At 41.5% G+C, this 18,493-nt stretch overlaps 1 protein-coding gene across 1 annotated transcript in view; it reads left to right on the forward strand.

Annotated features, from left to right (window-relative positions):
* The window catches only part of LOC109824394 (ATPase GET3-like), a 35,062-nt gene extending 31,405 nt beyond the window's left edge, over positions 1-3,657 (forward strand). Inside the window, exons 5-7 of the mRNA XM_020390985.1 lie at positions 2,878-3,016; positions 3,135-3,250; positions 3,331-3,657. Coding sequence (XP_020246574.1) covers positions 2,878-3,016; positions 3,135-3,250; positions 3,331-3,507 — 432 coding nt within the window. The 3' untranslated portion in view covers positions 3,508-3,657. The remainder of the gene's footprint in view (positions 1-2,877; positions 3,017-3,134; positions 3,251-3,330) is intronic.

Below are 18,493 nucleotides of genomic sequence, written 5' to 3' on the forward strand. Positions count from 1 at the left end.
TACTTGGCAAGATAAAGGTCAATCCAGATTTACCCTTGAAGTTTGGTAAACCTAAAGTCAATTACTTGGCAAGATTAAAGTGTTTTTCAATCCAGATTCACTCTTGAATTCTTTTAGGCTGGTGCAAGCTCTTTCAAATTTCAGAATATGTGGCTTTAGAACCAAATTTTCTAGATATTCTGTAGAAGTTTTATAATTTTTCGTTATTTGATTCTCTTTTAAATTTATTTCATTGGAAATTGAAGGGGCTTAAAATTTGTTGAATGACTGGAACTGGAGCTATTTTGGAAATATTCACAACAAGATAGCATAGTAGATGAGGTTGTAATTCAGGCAGAGATGATATTACAGGCTAGTACTTGCATGGCTATGCATGCAAACCATGATGACTGAAATCAAAGGTAGTTATATGCTGATAGGCTAAGTGGAATTAGCAGAACTGAGCTTTTGATTCCATAATATCCTTCTACGTTTTAAGGCTTGTCTTAATCTGATAACACCATTTGAGTTGGCTAATAACACATACGTTATAGGTAGCTAGTACTTGTATGACAGTGCATGTGAACCATGATGACTGAGATCAAATGTAATTATCAACATGTGAACCAGTTTCTAGGAGAGGTTTGAAGATTAAAGGTGATAGCCCACTGCCTTCTTACGCTATACTTTCCTTGGCATATATTACTTGCTAGTTGAAGTGTTTTACGTTTTATTATTGTTCTACATGTAAACACGGTATCTCTGTCCTCTGTGTTTTCCTCAAAAGGTGGAAAAATGTAGGCAAAGAAGGTGCTAACTGTCAAAGCAGTTATGATAAGAGTTGCAGAGATTGTGAGAAAATCTGTGTTACGGATTTATTGTATAGCCACCGCCCCATCTTCTTCCCACCATAGCCTAGGCCCTCTCCTCTGCACTGTTAGTCCACAAACCACCACCCACCCTTTAAAATCATGCATCCAGACCCGCTTCTAAACCTGAAACAGCTCCCGAAGTCCACAAGCCGCCCCCACATTTGTGCGCTCCTCCTTCCTCTTAGTCCTGCAACCCACCCTCTATGTTCGCTCAAAAAATCTCTCCATGGACTTAAGCAGTCTCCTCGAGCCTGGTTCAAAAAGTTTGGAAAATGAGTTTGCTCTAATGGCTTTTCTAGAAGTAAGGTAGATCTAGAAGTAAGGTAGATCATTATGCCCTTTTCACCAAAAAGGGAAATATGGGCATCGTGGTCTAATTAGTGTATGTAGATGACATTATCGTCATTGGTAGTGACTCACATGGTATTGCAGAGATTAAGCAACAACTATCGCAAACTTTCCATACAAAGGATCTTTGTCCTTGTCCACTTCGTTACTTGCTTGGTATTGAGGTCGCCCGTAATAAGGACGTTATCTTCCTTTCACGAAGGAAATATATACTCGACATTCTTACCGAGACAGGAATGTAAGGATGTCGACGTAGTGATACATCTATAGACCCTAACATTAAGTTTTCTGCTTTTACTACTGATCCCCCATTCATTAACCCAGGACAATATCATAAACTTGTTGGGAAGCTCATATACCTTTTGATGATCGGAATAAATATTGCATATGCAGTTAGCAAGGTTAGTAAATTCATGCAAGTACCTACCATCACCCACTGGGAAGCAGCTATTCGCATTCTTCGATATCTTAAGAAAGCCCAGGGCTAAGGTCTTCTCTTCAAACCCGGTGATTCCGTTACCTTACGAGGATATTCGTATGTTGATTAGGCAGGATCTGCAGATGATAGAAGATCCACTAGGGGATACTTTGTACTTCTTGGAGGAAACTTAGTATCTTGGAAAAGTAAAAAGCAGTTAGTGGTTGCTCTCTCTAGCGCAGAGGCTGAGTATAGAGCAATTGAACATCTAGTTTCTGAGATCTTATGGTTACGATCTCTTCTACGAGACTTGAACAGTCATATATCATCTCACACTCCTCTCCATTGTGACAATCAGTCGGCCATCTACAATCTTAAGATTCCAGTATTTCATGAGCATACCAAACACATTGAAATTACTTGTCATTTTGTTCATGATGAATGGGTGAAGAAGGTGATTTCTTTCTCTCATGTTCGATTTATTAAGCAACTTGCTGATACTCTCACAAAGGCATTACCTCCGAAGCTTTTTCACGCATTCATTGGGAAGCTTGACTTCAATAATATCTACCCTCCAGCTTGAAGGGGAGTGTCAAAGTAATTATAGTGAGAATTGCAGAGGTTGTGAGAATCAATCTGTTTTACAGATATACTGTTAAGATAATAGGTTTGTTGTTAGGATAGTATAAGATCCTATTTGTTGAGATTAACAGAATTCTAGATTCGTTGAATCTGAACTCTCTTGTAGTTATATATAGCCCCTTGGGCTTCTGTGAATCAATCAATAAAAAGAAGAACCTCTACCTCTCTGATTTCAACAATAACCATTACGTGTAAAGATGTAGCAATGCTCATGCTTCTATTGGAATCTATTGGTTTATCAGTTCCTCGTTTGCATCTTAAGTTGCTTTTTCCTTTCCAAAGAAAATTTGTAAATTGTTCTCTCCACCTCCTGTCTCACATAGCAACTGTCCTTGGGCATGTACTGCACATAGTTATATCAATGTATCCAGTCCTCTTTACCCTTCTCTGTAAATGTTTTCTCTAAATCTACTGAAAATTGCGGCAATTTGTTACTGTGTTGAAATCATAAATTGGAGCCCTTTCATCTGCGTATATGTACATTTATTCATTTGCTTCTTTTTGGGTTATATGTGGGTTCTTCCTACATCATTTGCATGCACTAAGTACTTTCATCCTGTAATGTTGCACATAGGTGCTGTAGATATATAACTAACCTGGGGTCCATGTTCTTGACAGGACTTGACGACTTTTGTTTGTGTTTGTATACCTGAGTTTCTTTCTCTCTATGAAACAGAGAGGTTGGTGCAAGAATTAGCGAAGTTTGGGATAGATGCCCACAATATCATCATTAATCAAGTACTTTTCGATGATGAAGGTAAAGTTAAATCAGAACCAATTACAGGGACTTATTGAGTAGTCTGTCCTCATCCATGTTGCATCATTTAGATGCTCCTTTCATCCTAAGGTAATATAAGTCTGGTTTCTTCTTGCAGCTGTTGAATCCAAGTTACTGAAAGCACGCATAAGGATGCAACAGAAATACATAACTCAATTTTATATGTTGTATGATGACTTTCACATAATCAAATTGCCTTTGCTTCCAGAGGAGGTAGCAGCCTTCTGAGTTATTCAAGTCTTTTTCAAGAGTAATTTGTTGCATTCCTGTCTCTCTCATCTCTGACTTTGTAGGTTTGTGGGGTTGAAGCGTTGAAGAATTTTTCTGAAGATTTCACAAGGCCATACCAACCATCTTTAACCCGAGGATCCATTGAAGAGCTGGAACAGCGAGTATCCCTCTTGAGATCACAACTAAAAGAAGCAGAATCGGAACTCCAAAGGGCGAAGAAAGGCAAAGAAAAAGCTTGATCTTGCATCACTGGACCTTTCTCGCTTTTCTTGAAATTATTAAGAGCTGATGCATAAAGCCTAATCAAAAGATTGTATATGTAAGTGGACTTTGGTGTTCTTTTTTGACTGAAATAACAGGGTGAAAACCCTGTTCATTTGAGAATCTTATTGCAAACCAAACAAAGTACATCACAGCTAGTTGTAGACTCACAAGGGGTAAAGCAGACCCTCTGCGACTCTACAGCTATCAGACCCATATTACATACTTACTTACAAGGGATACATAAACATCACTAGAGCACATAGAGATTAAGGAAAAGATAGAAAGTCTCATCAGTTTTTCCAATACAAAAGGGAGTAACCATCTAACAGAGTTTATGGAGAAGCCTGAGTTGGTGGACTTGGGGAAAAGTGAACCCCAGAAGCAACTGCGTTATTCTTTGCTAGCTCCTGAAGACTAATGTTGATGGCAGCTCTCCGGAGTCTCCTTGTCAACCTCTCCCTAGCAGCACCTGCCCAAAGTATTGTATATCTCCCAATATTAGAGGCAATGACAGCAGGATTAGATTGGCTATCCTTAAAAATTAGAGAGTTTCTACTAAACCAGATCCACCAGCAGGTGCATGGTAGCAGTATCTTCCAAATAGTTCGGATATCCTTGCAAAGATTGGGAGATTTATGGAACTCAAAAAGCTCTTCCATAGACTGAGGCCAACTATTTGGTGAGATAGAGGGTAAGATAGAGGACCAGATAGCGCGAGCAAAAGGGCATTCAATAAAAAGATGAACATGAGTTTCAACACCAGTTAAACAGAAAGAGCACCTCGGGTCCCCAGTCCAGCCCTTAATGATCAAGTTTGCCTTGGTGTTCAACTTCTTGTTTGAGATGATCCAGTAAAGAACTTTGACCTTGATAGGAATAGAAGTTTTCCAGATCATACTAAAAAATTTAGATTTAATACCTCCAGAGTTGACGAAGGAATAGAGGGACTTAACTGAGTAAATTCCCGAAGGATTGTGTGGCCACCAGAGCTTATCTGGAGTTGGGGAGATACTGAGGTTGGAGGATGCTAGAAGGGTAAGAAGGTGATGCTTGTCTAACCTTTCTGATGGAGAAATTCCTCTTCTGATAAGAGGATGCCAAATCCAGACGTTGTTTAGAAATCTGCCTTGAGATCTGATGCTGCAGTTCTGAGAAAGAGCAAGATGATATGCTTTTGGAAATAGACTGCAGAGGGAGTTTTGCGCAATCCATTTATCATGCCAGAAACTACCAGCTTTGCCGTCCCCGATGTTCCACTTAATCAGGTTGAAGAAGGTGGATTTGATGGAGGATAGATCTTTGCAGAACCTTGACGCCGAGCACTTAGGTGGATGAGCAAAAGGGTTAGAATCATCTTTAGAGTAGACAGAGAAGAACACTTTGCTTATTAAAGAATTTCTGTCAAAAATTCTCCATAACCATTTAGAGAGGAGAGCTATGTTGAAGTTTTCAGTGTCTATAACCCCAAGACCTCCTTCAGCCTTGGACTTACAGACTTTTCCCCATTTGATAAGGCATTTGATGTTCGAATGAGATTGGCTACCGTTCCAAAGGAAATTTCTTCTGATTCTGTCTATAGCATTAATTAACCATTTCGGCAACTTGAAGAAGGACATATAGTAGAGGGGGAGAGAAGATAAAACTGAATTGAGAAGAGTTAGTCTTCCGCCGATAGAGAGGGACTAGTTCTTCCATAACGAGAGTTTCTTTTTAAAAGATTCTAGAAGAGGTTGCCACTCTTTTTTGGAGAGTGATCCTCTTTTGAGAGGAATGCCCAAGTATGAAAAAGGGAGAGAGCCAACAGAGCAACTGAGGATCTCAGCTAGCGTCTTACCTTTATGGGGAGATTTACCGAGGTAAAAGAGATTGGATTTGAGGGTATTAACTCTGAGGCCTGATATGTTAGCAAAAATAGTAAGAATAGTGTTGAGAGTGGCCATATCAGAGCGGGAGGCCCTGGAGAAGATGATGGTATCGTCCGCAAACTGAATAGTCCTAATGGAGTTAAGCTGCCCTTTCAAATTTAAGTCAGATAAGTCTCCCGCTGCAGCACTGCAGTTCAACATTTTGCTGAGAACATCTGCCACCAGTAGGAAGAGCAAGGGAGATAAAGGGTCACCTTGTTTGAGGCCCCTATAACATCGGAAGAATTTGGTAGGGGAACCGTTCACTATGACGACTGATTTAGAGGATGACAGAATGTGATGGATCCAGAGGCACCATTTAGGGCCGAAACCCCTGGCTTTGAGGAGAGAGAGAAGGAATGACCAGCTAACACAGTCGAATGCCTTATAGAAGTCAACCTTATAGGCACATATCTCTTTCTTCCCTGAAGAGCAGAAGTTGATCATTTCATGACCAAGAAGAAAAGAGTCAAGAGATGATTTCCCAGATTGAAAAGCTGATTGAGAGTTGTCAATAAGAAGGTGGAGAGCTTTTCTAAGTCTACTAGCCAAGATTTTGGAGAATATCTTGCAGGAACTGTTAATGAGACTAATGGGGCGAAAATCCTTGGGAGAGGAAGCTCCATCTGATTTGGGAATAAGACAGATGTGTGAGTAGTTGATATTTTGTAAAAGATGGGGATGGGAGTGAAGGCCCTGAATGAATTCAATAACATCAGCTTGAACAACAGGCCAAAATCTCTGAAAGAAGAGAATAGGAAACCCATCAGGCCCTGGAGATTTATCGGGGTGTAAGTCGAAAACAGCCTCTGAGATTTCTTAGGGGGAGAAGGGGAGGTCTAGAGGAGAAAGATCATGGTTGTCATTGGGGTAAAGAAGACCCCAGTTAGGCAGAAGTTTGGATGCAGGGGGTTGGTCAAACAGGTTTGAGAAGAAGGAGAAAAAGGTTTGTTTGATATCACTGACTGAAGAGATAATGGAGTTGTTGATAAGGAGGTGGGGAATATAGTTTTTTCTACGGTGATAAGAAGCTACTTTATGGAAGAAGGCAGAGTTGTTATCTCCTTCTTTTAACCATTGGATGCGGGATCTTTGCTTCCATTTGATTTCATCAGCTTTGGCAAGAGCTAGAAGCTGATCTTTCAGGGCTGATCTGAGCTGGAGTTCTTGAGGGGATAAACTTCTAGACTCTTCACTAATGTTGAGAGAGTGAATGTGAGATGAAAGGTTAGAAATGGACTGGGATAAGGAACCAAGACAGTTTTTCCTCCACCATTTGATTCTTTTTTTGATAAGTTTGAGTTTGAAAAGAAGAGGTATCAGGGTATCATTCTTCAAAGAAAAAGATTTCCAGCAAGATTCTACGAAGGTTGGGAAAGATGGTAAAGAGAGCCACATCTTTTCGAATCTGAAGGGGGAAGGCTGAAAGGAGGATGAGTTAGTATCCAGCACAATTGGGCAATGGTCTGAGCACGGAGATGGGAAAGCAAACTGCACCATCAAGGGGAATTTGGATTCAAAATCCATGGAGATTAAAAATCTGTCCAACCTGGCAAGCGATGGGGAGGATCTATGATTAGACCAAGTGAATTTTCTACCGCTAAGTGGTAGATCTGAAAGAAGAACAGAGTCAATGAGATTTTGGAAAATATTCATATCTCTGATGGAACTGGAGCGACCACTTCTTTCATCAATGCTAAGAGTCATGTTAAAATCTCCAAAAACCACCCATGGGAGGACATGAGAGTCTCTAATTCTTTTTAGTTCCCACCAACATACCTCCCTCTCAGACGAATCGCATGGGGCATAAATGGAGGTGGCTACAAAACTCCAATTTGATGGTTTATGGGTGAGGGTGGCCGATACAGAGAATATATCAGAGGATGAGGAAGAGCAGGAGAAAAGGTCGTCGTCCCATCCCAAGAGGACACCTCCCCTGGAGTTATGGGCGTCAAGAGAAATCCAAGAGGAAATATTTTCCCCCCCAGGGATTTGAGAAGGAGGGGAATGGGAGAAGACAGTTTAGATTCTTGCAGACCGACAAGGTTGATTTTGGCTAGGGAAATACACTCCATGACCAACCTACGTTTGGAAGGGTTGTTTAACCCTCTAACATTCCAGGAACCGATATGCATGGAAACAGACATTGAGCAACTTGAGAGAAAAGGAAGACTCATACGTGAGGGGCTACTCCGGACATCGAATTGTGGATGTCTAACAACCCTAGAGGGTCTATAGGCTCTTGGATGCCACAGTTCACAGATATTTCTTCCAATTTCTCCAACTCACAGGAATGAAAAGGGGGAGTGGAGACAGAGGTTGATGATTTGGGTTTAGAAGTACCTGAATACTTACCCTTCTTCGCCTTGGAGAGATGATTTCTGAAAGGCAGAGACATATGAATACTGCTAGCGGCTTTCTTTTTGAGCCTCTTGGCCTTGCTATTTGCGAACTCGAAGCCTGGAGGGGGATCGGATGAAGAGGCTAGATCCATTGAGTCCGAAGAGCTAATCTGAATGGCTCCGTCTCCTTTGTAGGGGAGGGAGGGGGCATCTTCTAGGTTGGGGAAGATCAGACTGCTGCGGGTCTGGAGGATGGGGCAGATTGGAGACCACTAAGTGGGGGAACTGCTGGTTCCTGACTGGATGTGACGGGGCTGTGGATGGGGCTCCCTCTTTGCGGACAAAAGCTTCAAAAAGATCACGGTCTTTGCCTAGCTCCGCAGGGAGAGGGTCCCCCGCCATTCTAAGCTTGACCACACCTTCCAAAATGTGAACATCATTTGGGGATTCAAACCGAAAAATGACTTCTTGAGGGATTTCGGTTGGATCTCGGACATGCAGCATAGCTTTACAGTTCCTAGCTTCTCTCTTAAGCAGGATGTCATCAGAAAAGGAGATGACATCTCCTATGTCCACGAGAATGTTGGTGATAAACTCCGAGTCCCGGAGGTGGATGGGGAGTTCAAGGATCTCTACCCAGACGTAGAAAAACTTGGGAAGAACTTTGAGGCCTGTAGATTCAGACCACCGGGAGAAGACGTCCCCGAACTTTCCCAAGTTGGAGAAAGGTTCGGAGCAGGCGAAGTCTAGGGTCTCCGCGTCTGGGAACTGAATAAAGTATGAAGATTCCGCCGTTTGCCTAATCACATAGGACCATTTTTCTACCTTGAAGTAGGACTCTAGGTTCTCTACCAGCTCAACATAAGAAGGGTTACCCACTTGGATCTGGAAGTGGGCATAGCTCGAGAACTCCTCCATACTGGAAATAACAGAGGGGGGAAGAGAGATCTTGGGAAGGAAAAGGGGGGAGGGGTGGAGGGTAAAAGAGATGAGGGGATACTGAGCAAAGGAGGTTGCTTTCTGTTAGGGCAGCAAACAGAGGTGTGACCGACGAGGTTGCAGGCGAAACATTTGAAGTCTCCCAAGGAGCAGTTTTTGGCCATATGATCTGGCTGACCACAAAGGTAACACCTTGGAACTTTGAGAGGAGGGAGGGCCTTGGAGGATGAGGCTACAGATCTGGGCCTTTTAGGTCTTTTCCTGTGGGAGACTATTGTCCATCCTAGATCTGGCGTGGGAAGAAGGCCTTTAGAAGAAGGAGGTGGGGCTAAAGGGGGTTTGACTGACATAGGGTTCTTGAAAAGGTCGGCAAAGGAGGGTTTGAAGGAGGGCGCTGGGTTTTGGGGGGAAGGAAAAGGTGATGAGGAAGAAGGAGCTAGGGTTTTTGAACGAAGAATAAAAGATGAGTGTTGAGCTGATGAGTGAGCTAGAGATGATAGAGGTGGCACTGTAGGCGGAGAGAGAGATGGGGGTGGGGAGATAGTAATCTTACCGCCGCTGATTGAGACTTTTCGTCTCCTCGAGTCCCGAACCGCCGCTCCCTCGCCGAATCGCCTCTGGGATCGCCTCTCCATCATGCCTTTTCGCCTTTTTGGACTTTGGTGTTCTTAATTCCTTGTATTGTGGAAATATTAGCAACTGTTATAACCTTTTCTGAAAGTTTCTCAAACATAAGATAGAATACAAGAGTTAAATGTAGGGTAGTTATCACCATAGGTACTCGCGTGACAGTCTAGGTCTTCCCACAACCCGCACAAGATTCAATCACTTGCGGCCTGCATTACATGAAACTTTGGCCCGTCATTAATTAGCCTTTAAACATTTCGTCTGAACCTTATCATATTATCGCAACAAGTGATAGCTTAATATTTCAAAATATCCATACATAGGAAAGAGAAAATTCCATGGAATGTTACTTAAATCTAAAATATTTCATAATATATTTTCCTTTGTTGTTGTCTGCCTCCTCTCTTTGGCCCCATCTAGCTTATTTCCATCAATATTTCCATCATCCCTTTGCCGAATTCTCACTCTACGTCCTAACCCTATACCAAAAGTATATTGCATTAAAGTAAAGAAATTAACCTACAAGGCAAAGTGGTAAATAACGAAGGCAAACCCAACTTAGATTCGTGCAAAATAGGAATCTAGATCAGCACAGAAAACCCGATTCGGTCGAGCGACATTCCTTCCATCAGTCGATCGGTCGGCCCCTCTCGGTCGACTGACCAGAACGCGTAATTCTCGACTTATAGCGTGCATGCTTTCGGTCGACTGAGGATGGTTGTTCGGTTGACCGACATAGCTTTATCGGTCGACAGGTGCTAGCTCGTCGGTCGACCGGACAAAGCTGCTTCGCCAGCTTCCTAATTTTCGCTGTTTTCCTTCTTTTGATCGTTTTCGTCGCTACCGTCAACTCTGCCCATGCTTCTATTCTCAAGCTACCATGAGGATCATCTATCATTAAGCTCCTATGAGGATTACTAAGTTACTGAAGTAGAGAAGATACACCCATATCATGGCTCCCCCCTTTAGGAACTTGAAGTCCCGTTCAAGTTAGAGAGGAAACTATCGAGCTCCTCCTTCTTTGTTGAATCATTTGGCCTTGCTAGGACCCTGACCTTGACGTCCAACTAGAAATGACTCCTTCATCTCCCTTGTAGTCGTAGTCACCTTCCGGTTCAAAATGCAATCATCTTTTAGTAGCTCTTCCATATCAAACCACAAGTCTTCAACATGTGGCAAGATCACTTTGTTGTCATCGTCCAACAATGGAGGCTCGAACAACTTCAAATATTCGCTATTGATCACTGAATACATGCCTAAGTAAGGTGGCAAATCCAGCTTGAAGGTGTTGTCACCGATCTGATCAATAATCCAAAACGAACCATATCGTATAGGCTTTAACTTTTTCCATTCTTCCTTTAACTTCTCCTTACCTGACTTCAGCCACACCAAATCACCTTGCCAAAATTACAAGGAACTCGATGTTGATCATGTTTCGCCTTGTACTTCGCTTGTGATTTATTCAATTGTGCTTCAACGGTGGTATGAATCTGAGCAATCTTCTCTAGAAGTCTTTGACTCCCTTCTTTGTCGTTGATCGTAACTTCACTAGAGAATACTAAATCGAACGGACTTGAAGGTAAAAACCCGTAACATATCTCAAATGACGACTTTCCTGAAGATCCGTGAATAGCCCTGTTGAAAGCAAGTTGAAGATATGGTAAGCTCTCATCCCATGTCTTGGGATGCCTGGAATTATACCCCCGCAACATGTGAACCATAGTCCGGTTGACTACTTCTGTCTGCCCGTCTGTTTGCGGATGAAAGACCGTGCTTTTCTTCAATCTGGTGTTCATCAAACTCCACAAAGAATCCCAAAAGTGCTCGAGGAACCTACTATCCTGATTCGAAATAATCAAACTCAGCAAACCAAAGTGCTTCCACACATGCTCAAAAAATAACTGCGCTGCACCCGCTCCCATCATGGTCTTCTTGTAAGGAATTAAGATTATCATCTTGCTAAACCGGTCTACCACAACGAACAAGTAATCATGCATGTGCTTGGTCGTTGGCAACCCTCCTAGAAAATCCATAGAAATACTCTCCCACTGTCTAGAAGGCACTAGCAATGGTAGATATAATCCCATCTTTCTGTTAGAAGGCTTCGATATGCAACATAACTTACACCCTCCAACAAACTTGGTAACATCTTCTAACATCTTAGGCTAAAAGACATGGCGTCGTAATTGAGAAGCATCTTCTGAATTCCAAAATAACATTGCACACGTGATGTATGTGCCTCTCTAATCCACTGCAACTGATCGCCATCCTCCGGAATGTAAAGTGATGTTCCACGATACAACCATCTGCTTTGAGCTCATACTCCCCTTTCTGACCAGCATTCACCTGCTCGATCACACTGGTGAAGTCTCTACTGGATGTGTACATCTTCACATACTCCAAAGGAACTAAGGGGTGAATACGCGTCGCCACCAACAAAGCTCTCACTGGCGGTAGAGATAGCATATCAGCTAACTTATTAGTCACACACCCTTCTTGTACCTAATGACGATATTGAACGCCATCAAATAGGACACCCACTTCATGTGCCCTACCTATTGTAGCTTCGTCTGGGCATACAGAAGCTCCAATGGCTGGTGATCCAAGTACACAACCATCTCCTTACCCAACAAGTACACCCTCCAATGCTTAATCACCTAGTAGAGCGTATAAAACTCCTTATCATAAGTCAGATAGTTCTAAATAGCACATGTAAGCATCTCAGAATGATACTCCACTGGTTTCCCATCTTGTATCAATACAGCGCCCATAGCATAGCTAGAAGCGTCGGTCTCTACTTCGAAGGTCCTCTGTAAATTATGCAATACCAACACTGGTGCCTCCGAGATCTTCCTTTTAAGTATCTAAAAAGCCTCATCATGCGTTCGCCCCCACTCAAACCGAACCTTCACCTTAGTAAGGCCATGGAAAGGAGCCACATAAGTAGAAAAATATCGCATAAACTTGCGCAAATACTGGCAAGCCCCCATGAAGCTTCTCACTTCCGTTACTATCCTAGGCGTTAGAAACTTCGTGATCAGCACCACCTTGCTTTGATCTATCCTCCGCTAGCCCTTACCCACAATGAACCCGAGATACACCAACTCGTCCTTCCCAAATTCGTACTTCTTCCCACTGGGCTTTAGCTGACCGTCTCGCTACACTTCAAACACCTTCTCAACATGAGCAAGATGCTCCTCCCAGGTCCTGCTGTACATCAAGATATCATCGAGGTAAACTATTACAAAATCCTCTATAAAAGGACATAACAAATCATTCATGAGCCTCATAAAGGTCGCTGGAGCATTGCATAACCCGAACGACATCACCAACCATTCGAACAAGCTCTGCTTGGTCTTGAATGCGGTCTTCCAAGTGTCATCCTCCTGAATCCTCACTTGATGGTAACCAGACTTAAGATCCAACTTTGTGAAGAACCTTGCTCCTTCCAACAGGTCCATAAGATCACCGATCAGTGGTAGTGGGTAAATATTCTTGACCGTTATCTTGTTGAGAGCCCGGTAATCCACACATATGCGCCAGCCTCCATCCTTCTTAGGCACCAACAACACTGGCGACATACAAGGCGAACGGCTCGACACTATCATATCTCCAGAAGCTCCTAAACTTGTTCTTTATCTCTTCAGACTCTTGTATGGATGTGCGGTAAAGATCTATATTCGGCAAAGAACTCTCTCCTGTCAATATAATCTAGTGCTCCATACTCCGTTTCGACAGTATTCTAGTGATCTCTAAAAACAAGTCCGCATACTTGGCCTTCAACCTGTCATGATCTCCCTCCTGAATCTTACTCAAGGTTATCAAGCATACTCTACTCAGGTGCTCCTTGTAAGGCCTAATAAATAATAAAACAAGCATCTTGTATGGAAGAGACGCCGAACGAAATACAAACAGCTCATCATCCTTAGTGAACATGTACTTCTGGGCTCGCCTGTCGTAGACTGTGTACATATCCCAAAAATAAGGATTGCCCAGTATAACCTGACAAGCATCTAATGGAATGATATTGCACGTGACATCATCAATATATGACTCGTAGAGTGTAAATCTGAAAGTGCATTGATTAACTACACTCAGCCCTGCCTCCTTCTGAATCCACCCTAAAGGATAGGGCTTCAGATGCTTGATCGTTTTTAGACCAACTTCCAAACGAAGGCCTGAGATATCAAATTCTTTTGGCTCCCTGGATCAACTATAGCATCAACCAAGCTGGTCTTCACCTGCAACTTGAGAACAAAGAGCTGCTCTCGGGGGTCTTCATCTTCCTTCGTGGCCTGCTTCCCTGCTATAAGGTTAAGACTGTTGTTGGGTTCTGTCATCCCTAGGACTTCTTTCAGACTTTATGCTATCACGTATGCCTTTTCCCCCTCCTTCTTCGTTAACCCCTTCGGCTTGAGATGAGGATACTTCTCCCAGCACCGATCAGCGACGGGCCCTGTCTGCTTGCAGCGATTATAAGTCAATGCTACTTTCCATGGATTACCCTTCTTCTTCTCCTTCTTAGGTTGGGAGCCACTAGACTTGCCTCTATCTTGCTTGGCATCTCCATTCGTCTTGTTGCTCTTCTTCTGCTTGCCTTCAATAGCAAAGCCTTCACGCTTGCCTCCGCAATCGACTCTACCGTGAATAGCTTCATCTCCTTCCGGATGTATTCGTTCAGCCCTGCTATATACTTCATGAAAATAGAGTACTCCTCTGTCATAATGTTGAGGACCATCGCCTGCTATTGGAACTCTGTAGTGTATTCTTGAACGGTCTATTTGAATCTTTGGCGCAATCCGTACCACTTGTACCAACGCTCTTCAAGGAATCCTACCAGGTAGAACTGCTTCCTCAGTAGCTCCTTGAACCTTTTCCATGACACTGAATTCTTCTCCTGTTTATAGTAGGATTTCCACCATGTCAACGCGTGTTCAGAAAACTTTAATGTCGCAAAAACAATCTTCTCCTTTGATGAATAGTTATAAAGAATGAAATAGGTCTCCATATGCTTGATCCAATCATCAAGCCTCTCAACTTTGACACTCCCATCATAAACAAGAATCTCAACTCTGAAATCAATCTTTAGATTCTGGTAAGAATCCTTACCCCCTTGTTACGGAATAGTCTTGACGGCCTTGATCTCCTCGTCGGAATCTGAATTCTCACTACCTCCAATGGATTTTATAGGTTTTTTCTTAGGCCCTGTCGAAGATTTACCTTTCTTTTCACCTCCGTAAATGAGATCGACGAGTTTCATGACAATCGATATGATTGTCTCGATCTGTTTTTCCATTGCATCAAGCCTCGATGAATTGTCGCTTTCTGTCATCTTCTTCTTCCATGATTTCTGGGCTTCTTCCAAAGAAATAAGAATCTCGTCTAGCTTCTTGTATTGCGATCGAGTAAGGACCATACACATGATACCCCTTCAGAAGATCTGAACAGCTCATATACCAACTTGATACGAGTCGCCGAGCGAACACCTTTGATCACAGAATTATTAAAGATGTGTTTTGAGAAGAAAATAGTAAAACACACAAAACAATTCAATTAGCGAAGGAAAATACATTCTCTAGATTATGAAGAACAAAATCTCTCTCTCACAATCTCTCTAGAAAAAAGAACAACTTCTCTATCTTCTTTAAACTCTAATCTCCTATTTCGAAAGCCTAAACAATCCCTATTTATATCTTAAACAATGTGGGTGGCAAAATGGTAAATAACCAAGACAAAACCAACTTGAATTCGTGCGAAATAAGAATCCAGATCAGCCCAGGGAACCCGATTCGGTCGGTTGACATTCCTTCCATCGGTCGATCGGTCGGCCCCTTTCGATCAACCGACACACACTTGACGGTCGACCGACCAGAACGCCTAATTCTCGACCTGTAGCATACATGCTTTCAATCGAATGGGGATAGTTGTTCGGTCGACTGACATAGCTTCATCGGTCGACTGGTGCTAGCTCGTCAGTCGACCGGCCAGAGCTGCTTCTCCACCTTCCTGATTTTCTCTATTTTCCTACTTTTGACCATTTTCACCGCTACCGACAACTCCGCCATGTTGGAAATTCATGCTAAATACATGCAAAATACACAACGGAAGACTGTATGTATAATAATATTAAGCATGTAGAGAGCATGAAAAACAAGCTAGGACCATCCTAATTAAATCTAACATGATCCTTATATTAAAGAGAGCATACAAGAATTAGAAAGTCATACTTTCGAAGCGTGATGCGGTGGAAGATCGAACAACCCCTAGCTCTTGCTCCTTGTTGTTATAAACCTCATTGTAGTGGATCTCCAAGTCTTCAAGTGAGCTTGATAAAATCGGAGTCTTCTTGAGACACAAGGCAAGATATCCACCCCGGGGTACTATAAAATTCTACTACTTTCTCTTACTCAAAGATTGCTAGAGTTTAGTAAGAGGTAGAGCTCTCTTTTTTATTCTCTTATGGAAAAAATCACTTAGCCAATTTTTCATTAACCTTTTCATAAGAGGGAGAGAGCTCGTATATATATTGAGATATGTCATGACTCATCTCATGAGTCATGACTCATCTCATGAGTCATGCTCTCATCTCATGAGTCATGCCATGAGTCATCTAAATGTAATGGTTCCTTTCATGAGTCATGTAATGACTCATCTCATGAGTCATGCAATGACTCATCTCATGAGTCATGCAAAGAGTCATGAAGAATCAAAACTATGTGCTAAAACCATGTTCCCAAACCATACCACCTTAATGACTCATCTCATGACTCATTAATCAAGGTATAATAAAGTGTGTATTTCATAAATAAAAATACCACATCAATACAGTATTTCATAAATATGATATTTCGTAATTTTCCAATCATTGACTAATAAGTCATCATATGACCAAAAAGTCAATGTGTTGACCAAAAGTCAATTGTTGACCAAAAAGTCAACTAGTTGACTAAAAGTTAACTTTATGGGAAAAATACTTGAATTCATTTTCTAAGCACATAGCATTCCGATTTTATCGATATACATAACCGTTTATGTGTATCCGCTAAAATCATATATGCGTATCAATCATACGTATTACTCTATAAATTGTGTTTCATAGGATTCAAGTACGCGCTTGGTGTGATTCTAGGGCCCAACTTAAGAACTCGGTAGTGGATGATATCCACAAGTTCAACAGAGATGCTAGCTACACATGAAGACTACCCGGGTATAAGTTGTGATAAATGTCTGTAAGATGCTAACACAATTTTATCAGGATCACTCAATGATAATATTGTACAGTCCGGTCTCTTTGTCAAACCATGTCAAACTATTAAGCCTAGGGTATGGAAATTTGTCAAACCCTAATAGCTCGATTAGTGTTTGTTGATATTAAACTCATAACCTATAAGACCAAACAGACACTCAGTTTATCTTATTTACCTCGACCAAGAATTTCCTAACTATAGTTATATCAAACAATCTTATGACATCAACCCCTTATACTGGAAGAGACGATTCACGTCTTGGCATCTCAATATCTACTTATGTCTCGGGATGCACCCAACAAGAACCGTTATGCACAACTCAGTGAGAACTGTGGTTAGGTAAAAGTCTAAGTACACCTATACTGACATGTAAGATATTACACTCATGCCTCATGTCAAGAGACTACTATGTACTATATCACTTGAGAACTTTTATTTGACAGTTAAGTATAATTATCAACTAGATGTTCTTAGTGAGTTATTCAGTCAACTCATTCACTAATGAGTCACCTGTATACTATATCTTGATGTCTTACATTAATAATCCAAGAGATGGATCATCATCCTACCAAAGGAGAAATAGAGTATACACTAGTCTTCTCAAAGTGATGATGTCCTATTTCAACACCTCATCGACTAGGAACATTTTAGAATATATGTTAGCGACAAATCAGATCTCTTCCTTACGATCATATCCGAAATGTCTGATAGTCTAGTATCATTCTAAGGAATTTATCTGTATTAAAATACTAGATAAATCTGACCAAAATAGCATACTATCATTTTAAATAAGGATGTTATATTCATATAGGTCCTATTACAATATACAATTATTGCCTGCAGGGTACCTATATCTAACACGCCCCCACTTCTATTCTCAAGCTACCATGAGAATCATCTATCTTCAAGGTCCTATGAGGATTGCTAAGTTCACAAAGCAGAGAAGATACACCCTTATTAGTTATCGTGTGTCGAGTTGTGGAGCTAGTATAGAGTTTTCTAGGATTCATGTTTAGAGTCCGCTATGAATTCTTAGATTGAGTGAGTACGAATTCGAATTGCAACTTGGGCAGTAAATTCATAAGAAACCTAAACAACGATAGGAGATCTAGAGACAACAAGAGAATAAAGTAAGTAGAACTATGGAATTTGTGTTGATTGTGTGTGAACCCGTTCTACATTGTTGTCATCGAATATATATGAACCTTTTGCATGTCTCAATAGTCGGACACTCCTATTCTGTAGTCTTAACTACCCACTCTTGAAAACTTCGTGTTTTTGAGTAGTCAAACAGTCCATGTTTGTTTGTAAGAGCGGCCCTCTCTCTTTTCTCTAAGCAAATGTGGTTTTTTAAGCCGTTAGGGCGAAGTCTATGCCAGGTCAACCCCCGATTTGTGTTTGGCCAATAATCGAGGCAGATGATGCCCCCCTTAATTCGTTAATTTGCTTACTTCCTAGTGGACGTCTCTCCCAAAATCAGGTGTAACATTTTCCCCTTAACATGACGATGAGCATCAATTATCGCGTCATTTCAAATCATAACACGAGGTGCTACTTAGATTACTGGCTGTCCTATAACCCACATCATTTTACTTCGAAAATTCGAATCTTTTGACTTCACTTCTAAATAATGGCGTGACTTGCCATATTCAGTGAGATATGTTTTTTCTTGGCTTGCATTCACTTTTGGTACCTTAAAAAGTTTACTCATCTTGTCACTTTGATACCTAAAAAAGTTTACTCATTTGGTACCTTAAAAAGTTTACTCATTTTGTCACTTTGATACTCTTGAATATTTTTCTTTCATACCTCAAAGTTTTAGTCCTTTTTCACTATGATACCCCTCCATTAAACAAATGTTTATTTTTCTCTTTCCATTATCATACAAGTACCTTAGGACCC

Source organism: Asparagus officinalis, chromosome 1 (assembly GCF_001876935.1).
Source record: "Asparagus officinalis chromosome 1, Aspof.V1, whole genome shotgun sequence".
Taxonomy (NCBI): Eukaryota; Viridiplantae; Streptophyta; class Magnoliopsida; order Asparagales; family Asparagaceae; genus Asparagus; species Asparagus officinalis.